At 32.6% G+C, this 21,833-nt stretch overlaps 1 protein-coding gene across 2 annotated transcripts in view; it reads left to right on the top strand.

Annotated features, from left to right (window-relative positions):
- Positions 1-21,833, top strand: part of cwo (transcription factor cwo) — a 68,152-nt gene that overhangs the window by 25,058 nt on the left and 21,261 nt on the right. For both annotated transcript variants that reach the window (XM_087412885.1, XM_011060526.2), the window contains exon 2: positions 17,177-17,306. In XM_087412885.1, the coding sequence (XP_087269011.1) occupies positions 17,214-17,306 (93 nt within the window). In that variant the 5' untranslated portion in view covers positions 17,177-17,213. The remainder of the gene's footprint in view (positions 1-17,176; positions 17,307-21,833) is intronic.

Raw genomic sequence — 21,833 nt, 5'->3', positions numbered from 1 at the left:
AGTATTTTTATTCCGGATTATTTAAAAATCTGAAAAGATTCTGATATACTTATCGAAGCTTTGACAAGGAGTTTTTATCATCATAGAAGTCGGATTGTTTTTTATTTTAAATTTATCTACAAAAATTTACAATTAAAATATTGATGTTGTCTTTAAAAATCTCAGTTGCCGGTAGATAGTTAATTATATAGGAAACTCAAGCACACATGATGAGAATATTGAAAAATATTTTGATATTTTAGCAATTAGTCTAACATCATCATCTAATCATTCTACATAATCATTTTGATTCAAATAAAATTTATAGATTTACATCTTGTTAAATTTTTAGATATTTTAACAAAATCGTTCTTTCTTTGTGTCTCTTTGAAATATCGCTTACACTAACTCTTAATTTTTTGTTTATTCGGAAATGTATCTTATGTAAAAATTGTCTGTTACACCGAGAGAGAAAGAAAAATAGCTGCATCGTCATTGTCGGTTCTTATCAGGATAACATAATGGGACTTCGATGTCATGTAAATATGAGCATGAATCAACAATTTTTGAATCAGGGGTTTTTGTATAAAGTACAAGTGCGCAAGTTTTGCGTTCACGCGCAATCATAATATATACACATATGTATGTACATATTGTATATCATATGTATATATATATATATATGTGTGTGTGTGTGTGTGTGTGTGTGTATATATTATAATATTGGAAGGAGGGTCTGGAGTGTGCACAACTAACGATATGAGATCTTCCGAAATAGAAGTCCGGCGGTGACATCAATGGAATTCGATATGAGGACCAATAACTCTGGTGGCGTGGTAGCCGTGATATTTATACATATCCTGTCAGCCGCCTGTCATCGGCTATTTATTATTGTCGTCCATGACTGCACTTCTCTCTCTTTCTGTCTTTGTAATTTTTTATTTTTAACTTTACTTTATATATTTTTATATGTATGTATGGTCAATTTTTTACATTCTCAATTAATTGTTTATATTCTGTAAGACCGTTTTTGCGCTTCAGAGAATTTGTCTCAGAATATTCAAATGACTCCCCCCCTCTCTCTCTCTCTCTCTCTCTCTTTCTCTCTCTCTCTGTCTCTTTCTCGCTGCGATGCGCCTGTTTGCACATAAATTGACTTTCGGCACGGTGAGGTTAATCGATCGTGCTCTCTTGTTTCATGTTTATATCACGAGTATGCAAACTGAAAATTCGCATGTGCGCACTTTTTGGCACGGTAACGCCAAACCTGCTCGGCATCATGGCGATATGGCTCAAGGTGGGCCTTCTCGACTGCGTCTGTGCGCGATGGAAAATTTCGACGATAAAACGGTGCCGCGATAAGACGAGACAAAGTACTGGATGGCGCAACGAAATGCGTCTCATTTGTATCGTGTTGATTGCTGTGTTTGGCATTTCTGACACAAGAGCTAGACAAAGATATTCAATAGAGTGTAATGGCACGATGGACAAATTGGATTTATCCTTTATTATTTTAAATTTGAAATATTTAGAGTTTCAAACTTTACATTTTTTCAATTTATGCAATTTTATTCGAAATGTTTTTAATTAACAGAATTTGTAAATAAAAGAATTCTTTTTTTATCTTTTATTAGGAGGAAAAGTAGTAAATATGTTTATGCTAATAGATATATATGTATCTGCTGTATAACATTCTTGATGATAAATTTCGTAATTACAAGTCTAAACATTTTTACGGTAAGTATTAATATCTACCATTTTTTAACGTGTGGTTTTATAATCCAAAGCGTCAGAGAAATTAATTGTTATCTCTTTCTCATGAAATTTTTCACCGCCTTGCACCTCCTTTCTCTTTCATAAAATTTATCGATTCACAATTTCTCTAATACTGGCGTTGGAGGTCGATAATCCTATCGCTACAGTGAGATTCAGTGTCGTTTGAGAAAAAGTGAGAGTCACCTTGACGCTTCGCTGTCCTCGTTGTATATGCGGTGTGTTTTATATGTGTATGTATGTGTGTGTATGTATGTAGGTATGTGTGCTACATGAGTGATGAACGCTGCGTTCAGTGGTCGTGGAAAATAGTACGGCGATCTTATTACCGGAGGTAGATGATTCATTGTGAAAAACTCCGTCAACCTTTCATTCTCAAGATTATTCTTTACTCATCACGATCGTTTATCCTGCCATGTAATATCTTGCAATCAACGTCGATGATTACAATCTTTCTTAGAGAAAAATTGATTTATTATCATATATTTCCGAAATCATATTTTATAATTTTACTATTATTCTTAGTAAAACAAATTAATAATGGAAAACCCATAATTGTCATTAGGCTGTAATTGATTCTTTAATTAAGGCAATCTAGCGATCGTCCTCGCCGCTTGGCTTTTTCGATTATTTTTTTCCACGACGAAGTCGAGGTTCATTTCGACGAAATTGTGAAATTGGGGACGGCGATGGTGAATTTAGCTGTGTACCGCTCTGGTCGTACTATTTCTAGAGTTTCGAAATACTGTATATATGTGAGTTGATCTCCCACAGGATTGCGGAAACCAATTTGTATCGCATTCGCCAGGATTATGCTTGCATATTAGTAGAAGGGCAGTCCAGATATGTTTAGAGTAGTTTCTGGAGTAGGTACATTTATAATCTCTTATAATTGAGTGTTAATATTTGTAACAAAAATAATACATATATTATACATACTGTAGGTTACCTAAATATATATAAATATTACGTAGATATAAAGTTATATAATTATATATTAAATAAAATTAAGTATGATTAAGTATTATATGTAATATATTAATAATAATATATTATTTATATAATTATAACTTTATATATATTTTGTATATATAATTATATACATATAATTAATATTTATATGTATAAATATATGCAAATAAGAGAATTGCCTCCTCTGAAATGAATATTTATCATATCTGCATCATTAATTTATCATTGGAATATGTATATTAATATAGGTATATATGTTTCTAACGTGTTCGACTTTTTCGATGATTCACGAATCGAGTACCGGAGAGTGTATTGCTATACCGCGAAGCTGCGCGGCGAGCTAGAAGTCACGTTGCATGACACGCGCTCGACCTGAATATGGGTTAGTATTTTTGTACGACGACCCGGTATACACACGAGTATATATCACGCGGAGTATATGTATATTTCGCGAGAGTACAACTGTACTCTCTAATGACATCAAACACGAGGCGAGAATAGTTGCGATTGATTCGTCTTTCCTTTTCGTCTGATAGCTCCGCCTCGTGCATGGATGCGTCTTATAACGTGGTATGTTAAACTCTATTTTGTCTTCCAAGAAAGACGGATATTCCTATCAAAGAAAAAGGAACAGACAAATTCGCGACAAGAAAAATAATTTCTACACGGAGAAGCTAATGTATTGGAAATTATATTTAAATTAATTTTATTTTTTACAATACTTTGTTGCAAAGTTATAGAGTTATAATAATACTTTAGTATTTATTATTATGAAAATCGATAATTATATAATGTATATTTTTGGCAATCATATTTTAATAAAATTGCAATCCAAGTTACAAATAATTATATCGGTATTTTAAATTTTGTGTTTTATATATATGTATATTATATATATATATATATATATTATATAAATATAAGTTTATATATATATATATATATAAATTATATAACTATGTACAAATATTTACGTTATATTAATTAATTTTTTGCTACCTCTAATAAGTTACCATGAAATTATAATTTTTACTACAAATGTAAAAAACATATAAGATGTACAATTTATTACCCAAATATATAAATATTACGAATATATTAGACACGAGTAGATAAAACTTATTACGAATATTATATAAACCGTAAAACATTATGAAGAACTACAATATAAAGCTTACCTATATAAAAGCAATTACATTAAATCTTCTGTCTCACTTTAATGAAATTTTATTGTTTTAAATCATATATTAAGATTCGAAATGATTTTTTGTGTAAAAATGTAAAATATGTATAATACGTATATTGATTTTTGAATAAATGGATCGTAATTTTTGTCATACAATGCCAGTATAATTCAATTCATCAGGACCTTTATTATATATTAACAGAAACTTATTCTATACTGTAAAGTATTTAAAAACTAAATCTCGATCTGAAAATAAATTTTGTTAGACTATCAAAATAATAATATAAAATGCTTAAGCTGATTCCTGGAATGTTAAATTTTTTTACAACATTGCTCATCATTCTTTTTTTTTCTATCTCTTCATAATTATTCTGATGGTCCTACAGAATTATTTTCAGATCTATCTTTCTGTATTTATCTAAATTTTTGGATATTCCAGCAAAATTCTTTCCGTGTATTCGAAAAAGCTGTAAATGTCTTTTCATACATATTCATATTTCGAAAAGACGAGATCACACGCGTGCGGGAGAAGAACCGAGAGATATTTTTCAGTACCTTGCAAAGGACGATTGTACACGTATTATTGTGTCACCGTATATCCTTGACCTTTCGCAACACTCCGTCTGCATGGTCGATGCACATGGGATTTCGCGAGGACTTTCGGCATGCGTAGGTTGCGTAACGCAAAGGCGTTACGCGAGAACACATGTGAGAACACGCGTTAATCGATGCCGATAGGAATAGTCACTTTTTCTCGGTTCTCGAAATACCTGCCTGCCTGCCTGCCTACCTGCCTGCTCGGCTGATGGACGTAATGGTTCGGCGTTTTGCAATGAGAACACGCCCGAAAGATTATCGCGCACGCAACGTTTCTGTTAGAAAGTTAAATTAAAGGAAGGATGGATTTTTCTCTAATGATGTTCCGAGCATCGAGTGATGATATCGTGATGAGAGATGAAAGCCTCTTTGCGAACTTTGTAGATGATATACGATAAAATTTCACTTTTCTATCCCTTGTATGGTAGGCCTTGTTTTGATATATGAATGAATAAGATTTAATTAGAATTAATCCGGGAATAGTCATCTGATTTTTTTTTTTACGTAAACGATCACTTGAGGTATCTTTACATTCTAAAATCACTGTTATTACCAATATGTTGTATATTATTGATTTATTTTGATATTTGAGAACATTAAGGATATGACTTTAATCACAATCTTTTAGAAAAGTAGGATTAGGTATTCGGATTAATAATAATGATTGCAATTACGAATTGACACCGAAGAGTTTAATTTTCTTTTTATCTTATTCTAATTTGAACGACACATTGAATTGATATTGTCACAATATGTACTTTAATTTAATAATAATGATCTATACAATGTTCAAAATGAAAGATTATTACGTGATAATACAATTCGGTTATCATCAACGCATAGTTATTGATTAGCAACAGGTTGCAAATTAATGTGCTGCCTGATCTACAAATGGATTAGATTGCTTTTAATTCGTGGAATATTTGAATAGAATTGAATGATTGTGATTGGAGGAAACTAGATAGACTAATACATAGACATAGTTTCATGGAAATCATTTACATAAAAAGGATATACGTCTATATCGTTTTATCTCAACATGACAGCTCAGGATCAACTATTTTTTCGAGACGAGTGTCTCACCGATGGTTGCAGGTACGATTTCGTGGATTATGTCGATTCGAGGTAATGGCCATTCAAGGCGACGACCTTCGGCGGCTGGGCCAAAAATAACATAGGTCAGATCGTTCTCGGATTTTACTCTCGGAAGACTCTCGTGAGCGAGAGACGTCGTCGACGGAAGAAGATTATACGGAGTGCACCAGCGCATCTGTTCCACAGCTGTCAACCGTGTCAATTGAGCATCGAGGACGGTGAGGAGTCGCGTTACCGATTGCAAAACACGTTGGAGCAAAAGCTACGTTGCGATTGTCGTCGCCATTCGCCAACAAGGACGAGACATTCGCAGGTTAACGGGCATCCGCCGCGCCGATCTGAGGTGTGAGGTATAAATCATCATCTACATTCTTACGTCATCGGAGATGAAGCGTTATGTACCTATCAGGCGGACCATCAATCGTTATTGTATTCATGGCAGTTTAGTCTGCTCGCTGAATATATATACAAGGTGTGTCTGGACAGACTAAACTTTGTGAAATGCCGATAAACAACGTTGTTAAGTGGTTAAAAATGAAAGTGATCTTTTTAAAATCAAGTGCTTCTATCGGAGGATAGAAGTTTTGTAATTTGATTGATCTCGTATCTTTAGATAAATCTTGAGTTCGATTTTAACTATCAAGATGATATTTCTATTATTGGAAATTAAAAAATTCCTTCGAGTAATTATAGACGATCTCTTATAATTTTTGGAAGCATTTGAGAAATTTATTCTGAATATTTAATAAGATTGTTACAAGTGATTTAATTATTTATAGAATATTTCTCTGTTTGAATTTCTCTTTTGAACATTATCAATTATTCAGTCGTATAAAAAACCAGACATTTTTGAAATATTTTTCAATATTTTAAGGTTGTTCAAACTTGTCGTGAATCTTTTTTAAGAATATTTGAATGTTAATTTTTAAAACGCTTAAAATTATTTTCTACATTTATAAAATAAAGACTAGGTTGAAATTACAATGGAAAATGTTATAATTTTGTATATATTCGAAATGATTTTAATATCACTGTACGCTATTACAATTAAATAAAGAGTGATTTGAAATAGTGTTTTAATGTATGTGTATATATATATGCATAAGAAAAATACATCTTCGAAATATTCCAAATTTTTCAAGATTTCTTTTATTATGGAAAAAAAAAGATTTCTTTATATTATACATATATTCAAAATGATTCCAAGAGACCCGATTCCATCATTATACTTAATCGTGAATAAAGTGACAAGTGACAAGTCCATCTTTTGCTGTCCGCTCGTTATACGCACGTGCGGCAATGCGTATTTACGCATTATCACTTTCCATTTGCAAGAATGTGCTACGATCGATCGGTTGATACATCCATTGAATTTGTGTGATTTCGAGTTATAATCATGAATAAGTTAAGCAAACATTACTTTATCAATCATTAAGCGAACTAATTTTACAAAACATCGTCAAAATCATCACACAAATGAAAAAATGATAGTTTCAAAAGAATCATTAAAATTATCGCAATTCGCAAAGAATAATTTATTTTTTAAAGACGTGAAATAAAAATGACAATTGAATTTTAGTCACGCTAAGAATATATTTTTTTTTGCTGGTATTATTTGATCAATAATTTTTTAAAAAGTTAAATTAAAACATTTCTTTTCTAGTTAAATAAAAAAAATAATTTCTTCCCTTTTCTGGAAAATTTAATTTTTGTAGTTGCGTTATTTTTGAAGTAAGGAAACGATACGATAACGAGCCTCAGATAAGGAAATGTGCACATTTTGAGACGATTTCGTCGCCAACGTATAATCACCGTGACGATGTGCGTGCATGCGTGCATGCGTGCACAAACGTTCTCATTATTCATGTGTCGCGACATCGCCATCGCCGGCCATCTGCGCCGTTCACTACTGTTACATGTATGTACACCACGGTCCATCATTTCCTGAATAAAACAGCTCCGTCAAGGATGGCGGATCGCGCGAATCTGTTAACAACAGAAGACACGAAAGCTGACTACAATATTTTTTGCAGTGAACTTCAGATAAAATAATTCAATAATCCTTTTCTATGATAATCATGTTATCGAATATATATACAAAATTATAACATTTTCCATTGTAATTTATGTAAATGTAGATATTAATTTCTTTGAGATTTTTTTTATTTCTTTCTTAACGATCATATTATATCATGAATATGTGCCGTTGATGTGTTTTCACCCAAAAATTGTGAAAATTATACAAGAAATGAATGTTGTGAATCCACGAAGAAGAGTTTTTAATTTGCGCTTCTTATCATACAAATTTACTTATCAAAAATTGTTTCTTTCGCACGCAGCATCTTTAAAAGTTGTTTCTCGATCGTGAAATGCACGAGAAAAAATGTACTAAGTTTTAAAAAATATTTATTTGAACAGTATCAATATTCACTTATGATAAATAAATATTTATTCAATAAAAAAATAAAAGTTAAATCAAAATTAAATCAATATCTTTATATTTAGTAAATATTTAGTTGGTACTATTTAAAATGATTTATTAAAATTTAGTACTTCTTCAGTTTACTAAAATCTCTCAAAACCCGCATCTTTGAAAACCATTACAGAAATATTGGCTAATTTAATACTGAAATACAATAATTAATTACTTATTTTAAGTATTGAAAATAAGTGCTGTTGGTCAGTGCATGTAGTACTCCATATAAGTAATTAATTACTGTACGTTTTTATATGGTAAATTTAAATATATGACTTTTCATTTTAACACATCTATCGTGGCTGTGTGCTCCCTATTATTTATATTTTAATTAATCACTACTTTTCAGTAATAAATTGGCCAGTATTAGATTTCTATAAGGGTATTATACATTTACCGGATATAACACACACAGCGCGATATAAGCGATATAAGCGAGTATGAATGTATAGTTAACGAATCGTAATGATAAACTATTACACGCTAGCAGAAAATGCGTTATTAAGATGATAAATTTACGACAGCAGCGACGATTAATTGGCAGCGTCGTGGCGGATGTATTCCTGCGTTTTACCGCCATCGATATTTGTTTACGCGTAGGTATGCGAGGAGAGGGAGAGAGAGAGGGAGAGAGAGAGAGAGGGGGAGAGAGGGGGAAGGAGGGAGAGAGAAGAGAAGAGATGTGGATGGCATACCTACCTGCGTGCTTACGCATTAGCGAGCGCACGTGTTTTCGTGCCCCGTAACGACGTGAAAGTGAATGGCGACGCATCGATGCGTACAGTTATGGCGTGCAAAAAGGTCGTCGAAGGACACACGAGATCTCGCTCTTTGTTCGACTCCGTCTGGGATCTAGTTCACCTCTTTGGGAGACCTAGACCCAGCGGACTTTGCATCATACGTTTCTCCCCGTATCTGCGCGCTCCAACTTTAATCGAATTAAAACGAGATCTCCGCAGGCGAAATTCGACTTCGGTGAATTCAAGTCTACATAGAGAGAGCGTTCGCGTGTTTTCACACGTTTCTCTCGCTCCTGACGTCAAAAGTCGACGTCAGGTGTTTAAGCAAGTCGCCGAAACTTTATTGCTTCACACTTGTAGATCTTTGTATTCGTGGGAATGAATAAATGTGAATTTCTACATACAGAGAACATATTATTCTATTCGATTGCTAAAAAAAGATTGATTAATCGAAAAAAGATTGATCAATTTCTTTCTTTTAAATAGTAAACCTTTAACAAAGAATATTTTCTTGATAATAAGCCTAAAACATACTTATTAACACATTTTAGAAAAACTCATTAATGTGTACGTATATAATATAATAAGAATATATAAATATCACAAACTATAACTTGTGGTTTTTATCTCTTCTTTTTATGTTTTTAAATTTATAACCACGTTAGTTTTCAAGACATAATATAATAAGAATTTATTTTTTTTTTTGAAGAATATTATTGAAAAATTGATGGAAGAAGCTTTACATAAAAAAAATTAATAAATCAAATTTGTTTTAATTTAACAACCTTGATCGAAGTAAGGAGTATTAAGGGTCCAGAATACATTTTTTGAATAAATTTGATATATTAGGTCATTTAAAAAGTATCCGCGGTTTTTTGTTCAATTTTTAAATGACCCAATATAAATGTTTGAAAGTATTTTTGAAGTAATTATCATTTGCATACAGTATTTTTCTGCAAGAAGAACTAAGCGGTTGAATTTCATAAATAATTTGAATTCTCCATTTATTATCTTTTATTTTAAAAAATGTGATTTGTACAACTGCGGATTTTTCAGTATTTTCGGTCGTGCTTAGCCTTATATGTCTTCAAATCTTGCCACCTTCTTGCCGGAAATTCTACTATCTTACCAGAGTAATTCGATTGTCTATCAAAATTGTATAAAACACGAAAGTCTCGATGACTAATGATATTTTTTAAAGAACGCAAGATACAATTTTGATAGGAAATCGATTTTTGGCAAGATAGCGAGACCTTCGGCTGGAAAATGGCAATCGTTGCCAAAGATTTTTGACACGCAGCACTCATTGCACGACCGCTCGCAAGTAAGATGAGATCGGCAGTCAAGTGAATCGCCTCACGCACGTGCGCTCGCGCAGCCGAACGTGAAAGTGAACGCACGCGCGAGCGGGCGACGTGGTGGGCAGTAAGGTCGATGAAGGACGCCTTGCGTGGATCTCGAGCAGCTATGCTAGGCGCGGATCTCACTTGCACCGTAAAAAAAAAAACGTAGAAAGTGAAATTATGCGAACAAAAATTATACGTATGTGAAATTATACGAACACGAAAGTCGCACGATTTACGGGAGAAACTCATACATTTATAAAATCGTGATTGTTATTTATGCAACTTGTTGTTTATGCAATTTCTGCTTCAGTCTTTCTGAATATTTTTGAAACCTAAGAGACGAATGTTCATATTATATGGAATTTTTTGGAAAGAATAGTCTTGGCCATAAGTGTGGAACACAAAGGAAAATATTAAAATTGTTATAAAAATGAATATTGAATCCTTATAAAATTTTTAATTTATTTCTCATATTTCATTAGATGTAGAATATAGAACATCAAGTTGAGGTGTTTTATACTTTTAACTAAGGCTGTATTTTTTATGAAGCTGTGAGAGAATAGTCGATCACACGTAAAGGGAGATCCTAAAATCTTCACGATGGATAATTTTATTTTGAAAATAAAATCTTTAAGATCGAAGAAAAATAAACTTTCGATCGAACGATTTGCTCGACTGAAATTTAAGAGATAATAAACAATGGGATATTGTTGTTCAGTTTAACTTTTTTACTCGTGATCGTCTTTATTTGATGTATACTCTTCGTAAACAAGATGCAAAATATGTAACATTGTCGATTGAAAGACATCTTAAAATTGATTTTTTGAATTAGATAAAGTGATCGTAAATAACGATTAATATTAAAGATGAAAGCGGAAAAAATATGTGCGGTTCTAGAGTCTAACTTCTTAAGAGATAACACTTTGCGGTTTATCGATGCGGCTCTAACTTCGTCTAAGATTGATTGAAGACCAACGACAGGCTGTGGTTTTTCGTAGAACTGCTATAAATCTCCCGATGTAAAAATGTCAGAACGCACGTCAGAGGAACGAAACATGCCAAGATTAATCATATGAGTGTTTATAATATAACTATAGCTTGTATTTAAGAATCAATTCAACATATTTGCACGGAAAGAATGATTTTATTGAAGTGTTTTACTAAACATTTTGCTAAATATACATCTAAAAATATATAAATTCCGTTGAACTATTAAAATGATTATGTGGGACGCTGAAGCATGATGAATATGCTCCAAAGTTTGACATTCTAATAACCAGTTTGAGCGTTCCACGTAATTATTTTCATCATCCACCAAAATTTTCAGACTTATATCTAAACTACTTCTAACTAAATTCTTAAATATTTCAGTAAATTCTTTCCATGTGAAACAGGTTCGAAGAAAAGAAGGATGAAAGGTAAAGAATCCTTAATATTCTCAATATATCTGTAGTTTGTATTTAAAAATCAATTTCTTCAATTAAGCGTATTTGCATGAAAAAAATGATTTTACTAAAGTGTGAAAATTTAGCTAAATATAGATCTGAAAATAATTCTCTTGGACGATGAAAATAATTACGTGGGACGTTCAAGATATTATTAGAGTACTAAAACTTTTTGGACTACTGCTTATCATGTTTCAGCGTAACTATTTGACAGTCCAATAGATTAGACATTATTTTCAGATTTGTATGTAGTTAAATTCTCAAGTAAAACGTTCTTTCCATGTGGAAGAAAAGGGCAAGGAATTTTTAATATTCTCAGTATATCTAGTTTAGATTTCTTCAATTCAACGTTTTTGAAAAGAACGACTGTGTTGAAATATCTAAAAATTTAGTTAAATATAGATCTGAAAATAATTCTCTTGGACGAAGAGGATAATTAAGTGTGATAATTAACTCTCAAAACTAGTTATTAGAATTTTATTAAAACTTTTTGGAGTGTTGTTTGTCACACTTGAGCATCTTACGTAATTATTTTTTTAGTCCAACAGAATTATTTTCAGATTTGTATCTCTAATTAAATTCTTGGATACTTCAATAAAACCTTTCTTTCCATGTGGTAGAGATTCGAAGAAAAGAAAGGTGAAGGGATCCTCACGTTACATATGTATGTGGGACATTACGTAATAATGTTAGTCACTTCACCACTTGGGAAGGACAGCAAGGGCTCCGGTAAGGACAGTCCACCGGATCGAAGTCATCTCCACGTGCATCACGTTGTTGCGTCATCGTCGACGTCGTTCGTTCACTGCGCACAGTCAGAAAATTCCGGATATTCTCCGGCGACCGACGGACGGCCTCGTGTAATTGCTGCCGCTATTAATGGAGTAACACGGAATCACATTACGAAATCACGACGTTTCACTTTATCATCGTGTAGGATGCACGGGCAACGTCGTAACGTGCAGGCGTATCATATGCGTGTAGGCGTATCATACTTAAGAAAGAGTGACGATAATGACAAAGTACCATACTTTCTTCTTGATACTTTGATATTTTAACATTATTGTTTTAGTTGATATTTTAACATTACTGTTTTAGTTTATTTGACGGTACATTTTATTTTAAATTTTTGTTCGATATTGTCAAGTTATTGACATCTGTTGATATTATACATAATTGCAGTTACAAAGTGTTATAAATATGACATGCTGTCTCGCTTCTTGAAAGTTTGAATTATTCCGTCAAAAAATTTTTCCCTAAAAAAAAAACCGTTAAAATTAAAATAAAATATTAAAGTTTAATTTATTGTGATATTGTGATTGATTTATAATTTTACACGTTATTACAATATATGAGAGATATAATATATTCTGTCTCGATTCTTGAAAGTTTAAATTATGAACTAATTTATTGGAAGCAATGATTATCTTAAATTCTTCTCTATATTATTACATTAATTATATAATTAATGCTTTAAGTGCTCGACGTGTTAACATGTCCGGCAAATAATATTGTGAGTGCTATGAGCGTGTTTACGTGTCTGTTGAATTAGACGCGAAAGCTATGGACGTGTTTACGTAAAAGTAAAAAGCTCGGTAAAAAGTATTCAGCGCCATAGGCAATAGAGAATTTCGCACATTCACAACTAATTCATCAAAAGTATTCAACATTGAAAGAGTTAATTACATGATTTTTTTTAATTCCATGCTTCTTTCAAACCAACAGAAGCATTTTATGAAAATTTTTTATATATCTATAGAAAATAATTCAATTTAAAGCGATTGCCTTTTTATTATTATGTACATACGAATTCTAAGAATTTTTGTCAAAGCGAACTAAAATGTTAAGTAAACAAGAACTGTTTGAGCTGTATAAGTCGTATTATATTAGCAACAACATCTCAGTGCCGCTCGAACAGCCTGTATTTACTTAATATTTGAATTTAAATTCATTAGATCTTAACATTTAATATAATTGTTCGAATTATAGAATTAAAATATGTAAAAAGGGAGAAAAACTTTTCTCCTTTCTAAGATTCTTAAAAATTAACAATGAGAATATACAATTTTAATTCTCAATGAGAATTTAGGCAAATGAGAGTGGAGCGCAGAAATTAGAGCGCGATTAATCTTATAATGTAATTTTAATATTTAATCTTCATACATGCGGAGTTCGAAGATTAAGTACTAAAATTACATTTAAGATTAATCGCGCTCTAATTTCTACGCTCCACTCTCATTTGCCTAAATTCTCATTGAGAATTAAAATAATTAAAACTGTATATTCTCATTGTTAATTTTTAAGAATCTTAGAGAGGTAAAAAGTTTTTCTCCCTTTTTACATATTTTAATTCTATAACTCGAACAATTATATTAAATATTAGGATCTAATGAATTTAAATTCAAATATTAAGCAAATGCAGACTGAAAATAGTTAAAACTGTAGATATATGTTTCTCTTCGAGAGGGTAATCACTAGCTGAAATATTGTCCCACAGATTACATAATTTCATTTAATTTCATATGATTTCATCTGATTACAAATAATTTTTTTCACTACACATACGAAGTCATTTGGTAAAATATATTTTATTTAATATTATACACAATGATTTCTCATGATTGTTGCGTGTGTAATTATCGGATTATAGAGATTTCATATGAACTTTATGATTTCGAGGACTCTGAAATATTGTCCCACGATTACATAAAGTGATTATCCCCTTGTTTCTCTTCGCGGCATCAGGCATCGATAGTCGCTTCGATATCGAATATCGCGATTATAGTCTTACATATTTGCACAGCGCAATCCTATTCAGGGCACACGTGCTAGTATGTGCATTGGATGAAACATGTTACAGCATGTTTCACGAGGATGCGTAGTACGCCGCAGGTGCACACAGGTGGTGCCTGCCGTGACCGGCGCGGCGACGCGTGTGAAAGAGAGCAGTAGATATAATATAGTTACGGGGGAGGAGGGGGGGGGGAAGAGGGATGGAGGAGAAGACGGCCCTAGTCACATGCCGGAAAATGTCAACCACGTGCGGGTACACGAGGCTCTCTCGCTCGCTTATAATCCGCTCGACGCGCGGCGTAAGTAAGCGCGCCGTCGTCGTAAGAGGCGCGTGATAAAAAGAATGTTTCCAGCTGTGCACGACCGCGGCCGTGCAATTCACGTGGCACTCTCAATTCACTCAGCGAGAAACTGCAGGTCCACAGTTTATTCTCTTCTCTTTTCTTATCCCCTCCCCCCTCCCCTTTTTTTTGCGTCACCTCCGTGACGCAAACCGAAAACGTTTTGTTTTCATCCGGGTTCAGATTTCGGTACTCGTGCAATTTCATTTGGACAGCACGCGATTATCTTCTCGAAATTAAACTCTCTCTCTCTCTCTCTCTCTCTCTGGATTATTTATTTTCGCAACTTTTCTCTTCTTTTATTTTTATCTAGAAATTTGTAACTTTCAGCTCCGCCAGCTGTCAAAATTTCGCAAGAAGTCCGATCTTGCGTTATTTCTTTATGATGGAGGACTGTCCAGTCTCGTCTCGCGAGATATCGACGATATTGACAATTTCGTCCTTGAACTCTCGTACGAATGCATTTAGTAAACATCCTGTCATTATAAAATTGCGAGATTCTCGCGGAATATAATAATTTTTTGAGAAATATGTTTTTTACCTTAGAAAAAAGTAAAGCTGACGATATAAAAAATTCAAATTGATCGATTTTATCGTCGTGTTTTTGACATTGTTTGTCTTCCGATACAAGACGTAATAATGTTTCTAATTTAAAAACACGATTTTTATGGATATAAAAATAAAACTTATTTCTCAGAAACAGTCGTGTTTATCAAGACAGATTTTATCATATTTTGATTAATTTTTTTTACTTAATCGCATTAAATTTTCATTGAGTAATATATTATTCAGTGTTCAAGTCAATGGATATAAGGGGAGAGATGACGCCAATTCCATACTATTTTCTAAAAATAACTAAGCGGTAGAATTTATCGCTGTAAGCGTTTTATTGATATATTAAAAATGCAAATAAGAGAAAAATTCTATATTTGGTCGAAACGGATCTTGACTTGATTGATTGTATTAATCACTTACCTATTTTTATTTATTAAAAATGTAAATCTGTAATTTATACACTCTAAAATGTAAAGATGTAGATTCAATATTATGCTTTTTATCAACATAGATGTCACATAAATAATTAATAAAAACGCATGATGTTAAATCCACATTCATATTTTCTAGAGTGTATAACAAGAAAAAAGTTTTTGGTATTCGTAACTATAATTATATAAATGGTATCATAATTATAATTATTATTGTTATAATGTTAGTAATAATAATTATATACATATAGTTTTATTAAACAATATATATGTATACAGCTTGCACCGAAAATAATTATAATTATAATTTTTATTACCGTAAAAATGTCCATCTAATTATCACAATTTAATTATCACTGTAATTATAGTAATTTTGTGGTTAACCATATTTTGTAATATAACAATAAAAAACTTTTATTTTAGTTCACGACGATGTGATAAGAATAATGTCTGACCGATTTTTTTAAAAGGATAATGTTTGTCACATGGCTCTATCCTCTTACCTTAATCAATTATTAAGCATCAAATGAGACTTGATTTCTGATGACTTATTAGTGAATTACCGTTGCTGGCGGCCTTCTGACTGTTTTAGCGAAATTACCGCGTATCTGTGTCACATATATAGCGAAGAACGCTGCGACGGAGTACTCTTTAATCCGTTAAAAATTCACGTTGTACAAGAGAGGGTTGGAATGCCGATAGCCCTCTCGGCAAACCGTCGTGGCGTACGACGAACTAGGGAAACGGTGTCGTCTGCAAGTTTCATAAGCAACGACATTGCCGGGCTTATCAATAATGCGCCGGAGCCTCGTGCTTTTCCCGTTCACTCTATTTACAGCGGAAAATCTATAACAGGGCAAGGGACGTGCACAGGGTTATTGACTGAAACATTCGTGTCGAGCGGTTGCGTAAGCAATATCGCGCAGAGCGGATGCATTTAACTTCTTGATAGCGTCGTGACGCACATGAAGCGCATCTTACTGTTTTCTTTTTGAAAGTTTTCTCTTTAATTCATAAGTAATTTTCTTCTTTACGAACATGAAATGAAAGGAATTTAATTCCATAATTAAAGTAAAATCTTGATTATAATTAACTCTAATGGGAGATAATAATTACTAAAGGAGGAATTGTTTAGAATAGTTTATCTCTTTCTAATTGAAATTGAAGAGAATTAAAATCTATTTATAAATTATAATTGTAATTATATATTTTTATAATTATATAATAGACAATTATAATATATTTATAAATATATATATATATATATTTATAATTATATATTTCTAATTAAAAATATATAATTTACTTTTCATATATTTATGAATGTAATTTGAGTGTAAAAATGATGGAAGCATCGAGGTTACTTCTTGAACGACAACTTATACTTCTGTTTTTAGGTCAATAATATTGTTGGTGACTAATCATGTATTTTTTGTTCTTTTCTCAGTCTGGATGGTAGATCCTGCAAGGACGAGATATACAGAATGGGTATAGGAGCTGGATACTGCGAGGGCAACCTGAACTTCGCGACGGCCTCGGAGGATGACGAGGTCTACACCAAGAAGAAGGTCTCTAGGGTGAGTCATGAGCTCATTTGTACTCGATCGGCTTCATAATAAGCACTTTCGTGCCAATCGGCAAAATATTAAGCAATCTGGCCACCTCGCAGTTTCGTTTCTTTTGTTTCAGTCACACGAATATCATCGAATATCCATCGATTATTTTTACCGTGTTTCATAATATTTGCTTAAATGAAAGCATACAAATACTTCAGTACTGAGGAAATTATATGCAGAGATGCGACGTTTATTCTAGGCAAACATTTCGCGCGAGTAAAGGAGGATTAATTATAATCTCGTTATATTTGTTCAGCTTAACCTACCAAAAAGTAAAAAATCTTATTTTTTAATTACATATTGCTTTTTTACTTTAAAAGTGACTCAACTAAAAAAAAAACGTAATTTTCAAGTTATCATAAGTGAGTTATTATTCTATCAATCATTAAAAGTGGACTAACTTAACTTCATAAAAAATTGTTAAAGTCGTCATAACTAAAAATGAAGGTTTTAAAGGTTATGAAAATGACAAAAGTGACATTCGGTTGTGTTAAGAACATGTTCTTTTTGCTGATATTATTTAATTATTCTATATAATTTTCTGTTAACTTGAAAAATAGGTTTTCTTCCTTTTTGAAAAAAGCAATTTTTTAAATTGCGTCATCATTTTTGAAATAAGGGAGCGTATATATTATTTAGAGGCTATAAAGTTTGGAAAAATCAAATTTTTTTCTTCAATTTCTTTCCAATGTTAATAGTTAGTAACAATATAAAGTTTTAGTATTATAATAATACACATTTTTAAATTTTAAATTTAACAACATACGAAAATGTTCCCATTTCTTTCGAATTTTTAAGAGAAAATCTTAAAATTAGTCTATTTTTCGACTTGTCACCTAGTCTCTAAATCGTTTCATATTTTGTCGCGTAACTCTGACGAAGTGTTTTAAAATGCATGCTGTTTGTGTACCGTTAAGAACTATATTCTTTCACGTTTTCCCGGATATCCCGCAAGCATTATATCAGCTCATGACGCGTTCCTGAACGTAGTGGGGTGATATCAGGCAACCGTCTTTCGAAACTCATCGCCGTGCGAAGCGGCGCGCGCTTGACGACGCGACGGTTCCAGAAAGCGACGAGGAGAAGCGCGTGACTTGAATTATCTCATTCGCCACGTGCAGTTTATTGGAGAAAGAAAGAGCGAGAAAGATAGAGAAACCTGAAGCGGAATGGCTCACCTCGGCTCTTATAACACTGACGCCGAGAAGCGTGCTTTTCAAACATTAGAATGCACTCGTTATTATGTTAAAACTATAATGCTCAAAACATAAAACACGTAACAACTAAATAGTTAGTGCATGTAAACGTATATGTGCACTAATGAAAATTTAAACATTTTTTTTATCTATTATACATTATTATTGTTATTTATTTAGGAACTAAGTGCAAATATGTGTCGTAATGATTACATGCTCCAGAAAAAAAAAGTTTATTTGAAACGTGTATTTGAAATTGACTTGTGTGCGTGGAGGGGGGAGAGGGGATGGCCCGAAGTTGTTTTCTTCGTTTCTGACGAGGCAGCGAAATTTTTTCGCGTATCGTCGAGCAAGTTGTGCATGGACTTTGATTCACAACTATGGCCGGGAAACAAGTCGGGTATTCCCGCGAATGAATCGCCCGAATGATGGCGAAGGAATCTGTCTTGATATCGCAAGATATACCATACATCTTGTTTCGAGTGCGTGCACTCGAAGCCCTGATCTCTCCCTTTTTCATCATGTAAATCATGTAAAAAAGAAGAATTTATGACTGTACCGATGCAAAGACGTCTTCGATTATCCTATTCGCGAATGCGTCGATAAACTAGTGCAGATCAATGTTACTAGACAGACGGTGCTTTACATAATTTGACGATGTAAAGTGAGTTAGGCACGCTATTATAATTATAGCGACATGATTCATTTTTTATAATCCTGATACGTGATAAATGAGCAAGAAAGATAGAAAGAGGAGGGGGAGAGACAGGGAGAGAGAGAGAGAGAGAGAGAGAGAGAGAGAGAGAGAGAGAGAATTATGCAATTCGGGTATTCTATAAGGGCAGATAAAAGCGTAAAGATTAACCGCTAGTCTTTCTTGGGATAACGCGATGTACCTCCGTTCATTTCGGCGAACACGATAATTCTTTTGTACGTCATAGTTATTCGCGCAGACACAAGTTTAGAAATCAATAATGTATGTAGTATAGCTAAAATAAATCACAAATTTTTTTCGAAATTCTTAAAATAGCTTTTGAAATTCTTAAAGCTTTTGGAGGGAATAATTTATGAAATTGTTGGGCGGAATAATAAAAACGGAATAATAAATCACTCTTCATCCACATGAATTATCACATTGTTTTCTCTTAATTGTCATGAATTATATATATTGTTATAAAAAGAAAGAAAGGAAGGTATACAGATAGATGAACAGATAGATAGAGAAAGAGAGAGAGAGAGAGAGGAGGGGAGAAGAGAGAGAGACAGACGTTCCTTTCTAATTTAAACCCGTATAATCATCGTAATATCTCGAGAAGATACCTCTAGAAGTCACGCTTCCGAGCTACTTCCTGACCAAGTCTCTTGATTTAGTAAGAGCTTGAAGATTACAACACGAAAGAAAGAGGAGAAATTTACCAAGACAGATTCCTAACTGAATAAACTCATGAAATATCGTACCAGTTGGAAGACATTATTGCGAGCAACATCCGCTTTGTAATAAAAAAGCGCATCAGACTGAGACGTCCCAGATTTGTTGGAACAAAAATATATATTATTTCTTTTTAATAATGAAAATTAAATTTGCTTATAACACGTATCACACAGATGTAATAAAATTAATTATCGACCATTGTTACTTGGAACCTTGGCACGAAAATGGTATTTACAATTAGCGCAAAGTGACCTATATAGGTATATTGGAAGCACGTGTCAGAAACGTCACGTCAGTTAGTAGTCAGCCTCGCTTATCGCTTATAGGTACTATAAAAAGGATGGGTTATAAATACGACGATGATAATACAAATACGGCGGATTGTGCAATAATTTAGAGATAATTACAATGCATATTGAATATTATTAGAACTTGAGTAGATGCAAAATTATTTACATTGAAAAAAGAAAGTTTAATGGCACGCTTAATCTAATGGCAATGGTTTTTTTTTCTTAATGTTCTCAGCTAGTCTCGCTATTGTAAAAAGCATGAATTATACGTATGACGTTGATCAGAAAACACGTATCTCGGTGCTAAGATGATACAAATGCGGCGAATTTTTACAATTAGAAATAATTATTTATGTTGAATATTATCAGCACTTAACCGCCCGCCAACAATGGATCTTTAAAAGCACAGTCGATTTTATGTGATTGTGAACTCTGATAAATAAATTTAAATCTGTTAAATATGGGAAAATACAACTTGAGTAAAAACTCTTTGCTAAAACTCACGAGTATGTAAAACTTTTTTCAAGTATGTAAGATTTTTATACACTTCAAGCAATATGAAAATCTGCAGTGAAGTTCGAAGACTCAGATTCCAGACAAAGAGTGAAAATATTGACGACGAGGATTTCAAGTGTATAAGATTAGATAACAAAAAAATTTAAAGACACGTTCTTTCCAAAGTTCGAATACGCGTCAATGACTATTTCCGATAAGAATTTGGCGTACTCGATATTTCCGATGTCCGATTTCACGCGATCGCTGTCACAATCGTCGTTTTCGTGATGTGACTAACGCACGTCGTCGCGGCATTTCGTTGCATCATCGCTGATTCGACAACACGGAAAACCTTTCTCTACATCGCGATGACCTAAATATCCCGCGATTTCTCGTATATTCCGATTTTGGAGCCGTCTTCCGGTTGTCATCGTGAAAAAACTAACAAATACTATTAACAAATAAGATATTAAAATGAAAAAGTAACTTTTTCTTCCTCGATATGAATTTAATTCTGTAGAATATTTCCTATTTTTATTGTTCGAATTTGTAAAGAAAAACTAAGCATCCGCTATCGCGATATAATTTTCATAACTATATAAAGAAAATTAAATATGAGAAGAGAATAAGAATGATAAAAATATCGAAGATAAAATCAATACAGAAATGTTTTAAATTAAAGTACAGGTTTTTAAATATTAAAGACTGGAATATACTTATAATTTCTTGTGTTTTTTAAATACCTTTTTTTTTCTATATTAATAATAAGTTGTCTGGATAAAACTTGTATATTTTATTTTAAGCGATCAACAGAATATTGCTTCAATTATTTATTATTATAGATCTTCATCTTTATTATTATCTTTATAGCAATTAATTGATTTTTAAAGCTTAATCTATGATTATCGAGATGAATAATTAGAAAGTTGTATCTGTGGCTACGTTCTTTATGTAAAACTAGGTATCGTATTTCGACGTAACACAGAATATTTTAAGTTCAGCAAAAAGAGGACGCTTTCGCGCATATCCTGGTAAGACTGAGATGACTTTCCGTTGATTCTGATTCGTTTGAAAA

The sequence above is a fragment of the Acromyrmex echinatior genome, chromosome 13 (assembly GCF_024713525.1).
Source record: "Acromyrmex echinatior isolate Ae372 chromosome 13, ASM2471352v2, whole genome shotgun sequence".
In the NCBI taxonomy this organism is placed as follows: domain Eukaryota; kingdom Metazoa; phylum Arthropoda; class Insecta; order Hymenoptera; family Formicidae; genus Acromyrmex; species Acromyrmex echinatior.
Note: the sequence above shows the minus strand (reverse complement) of the source record. Positions and strands in the feature narration are given on the sequence as shown.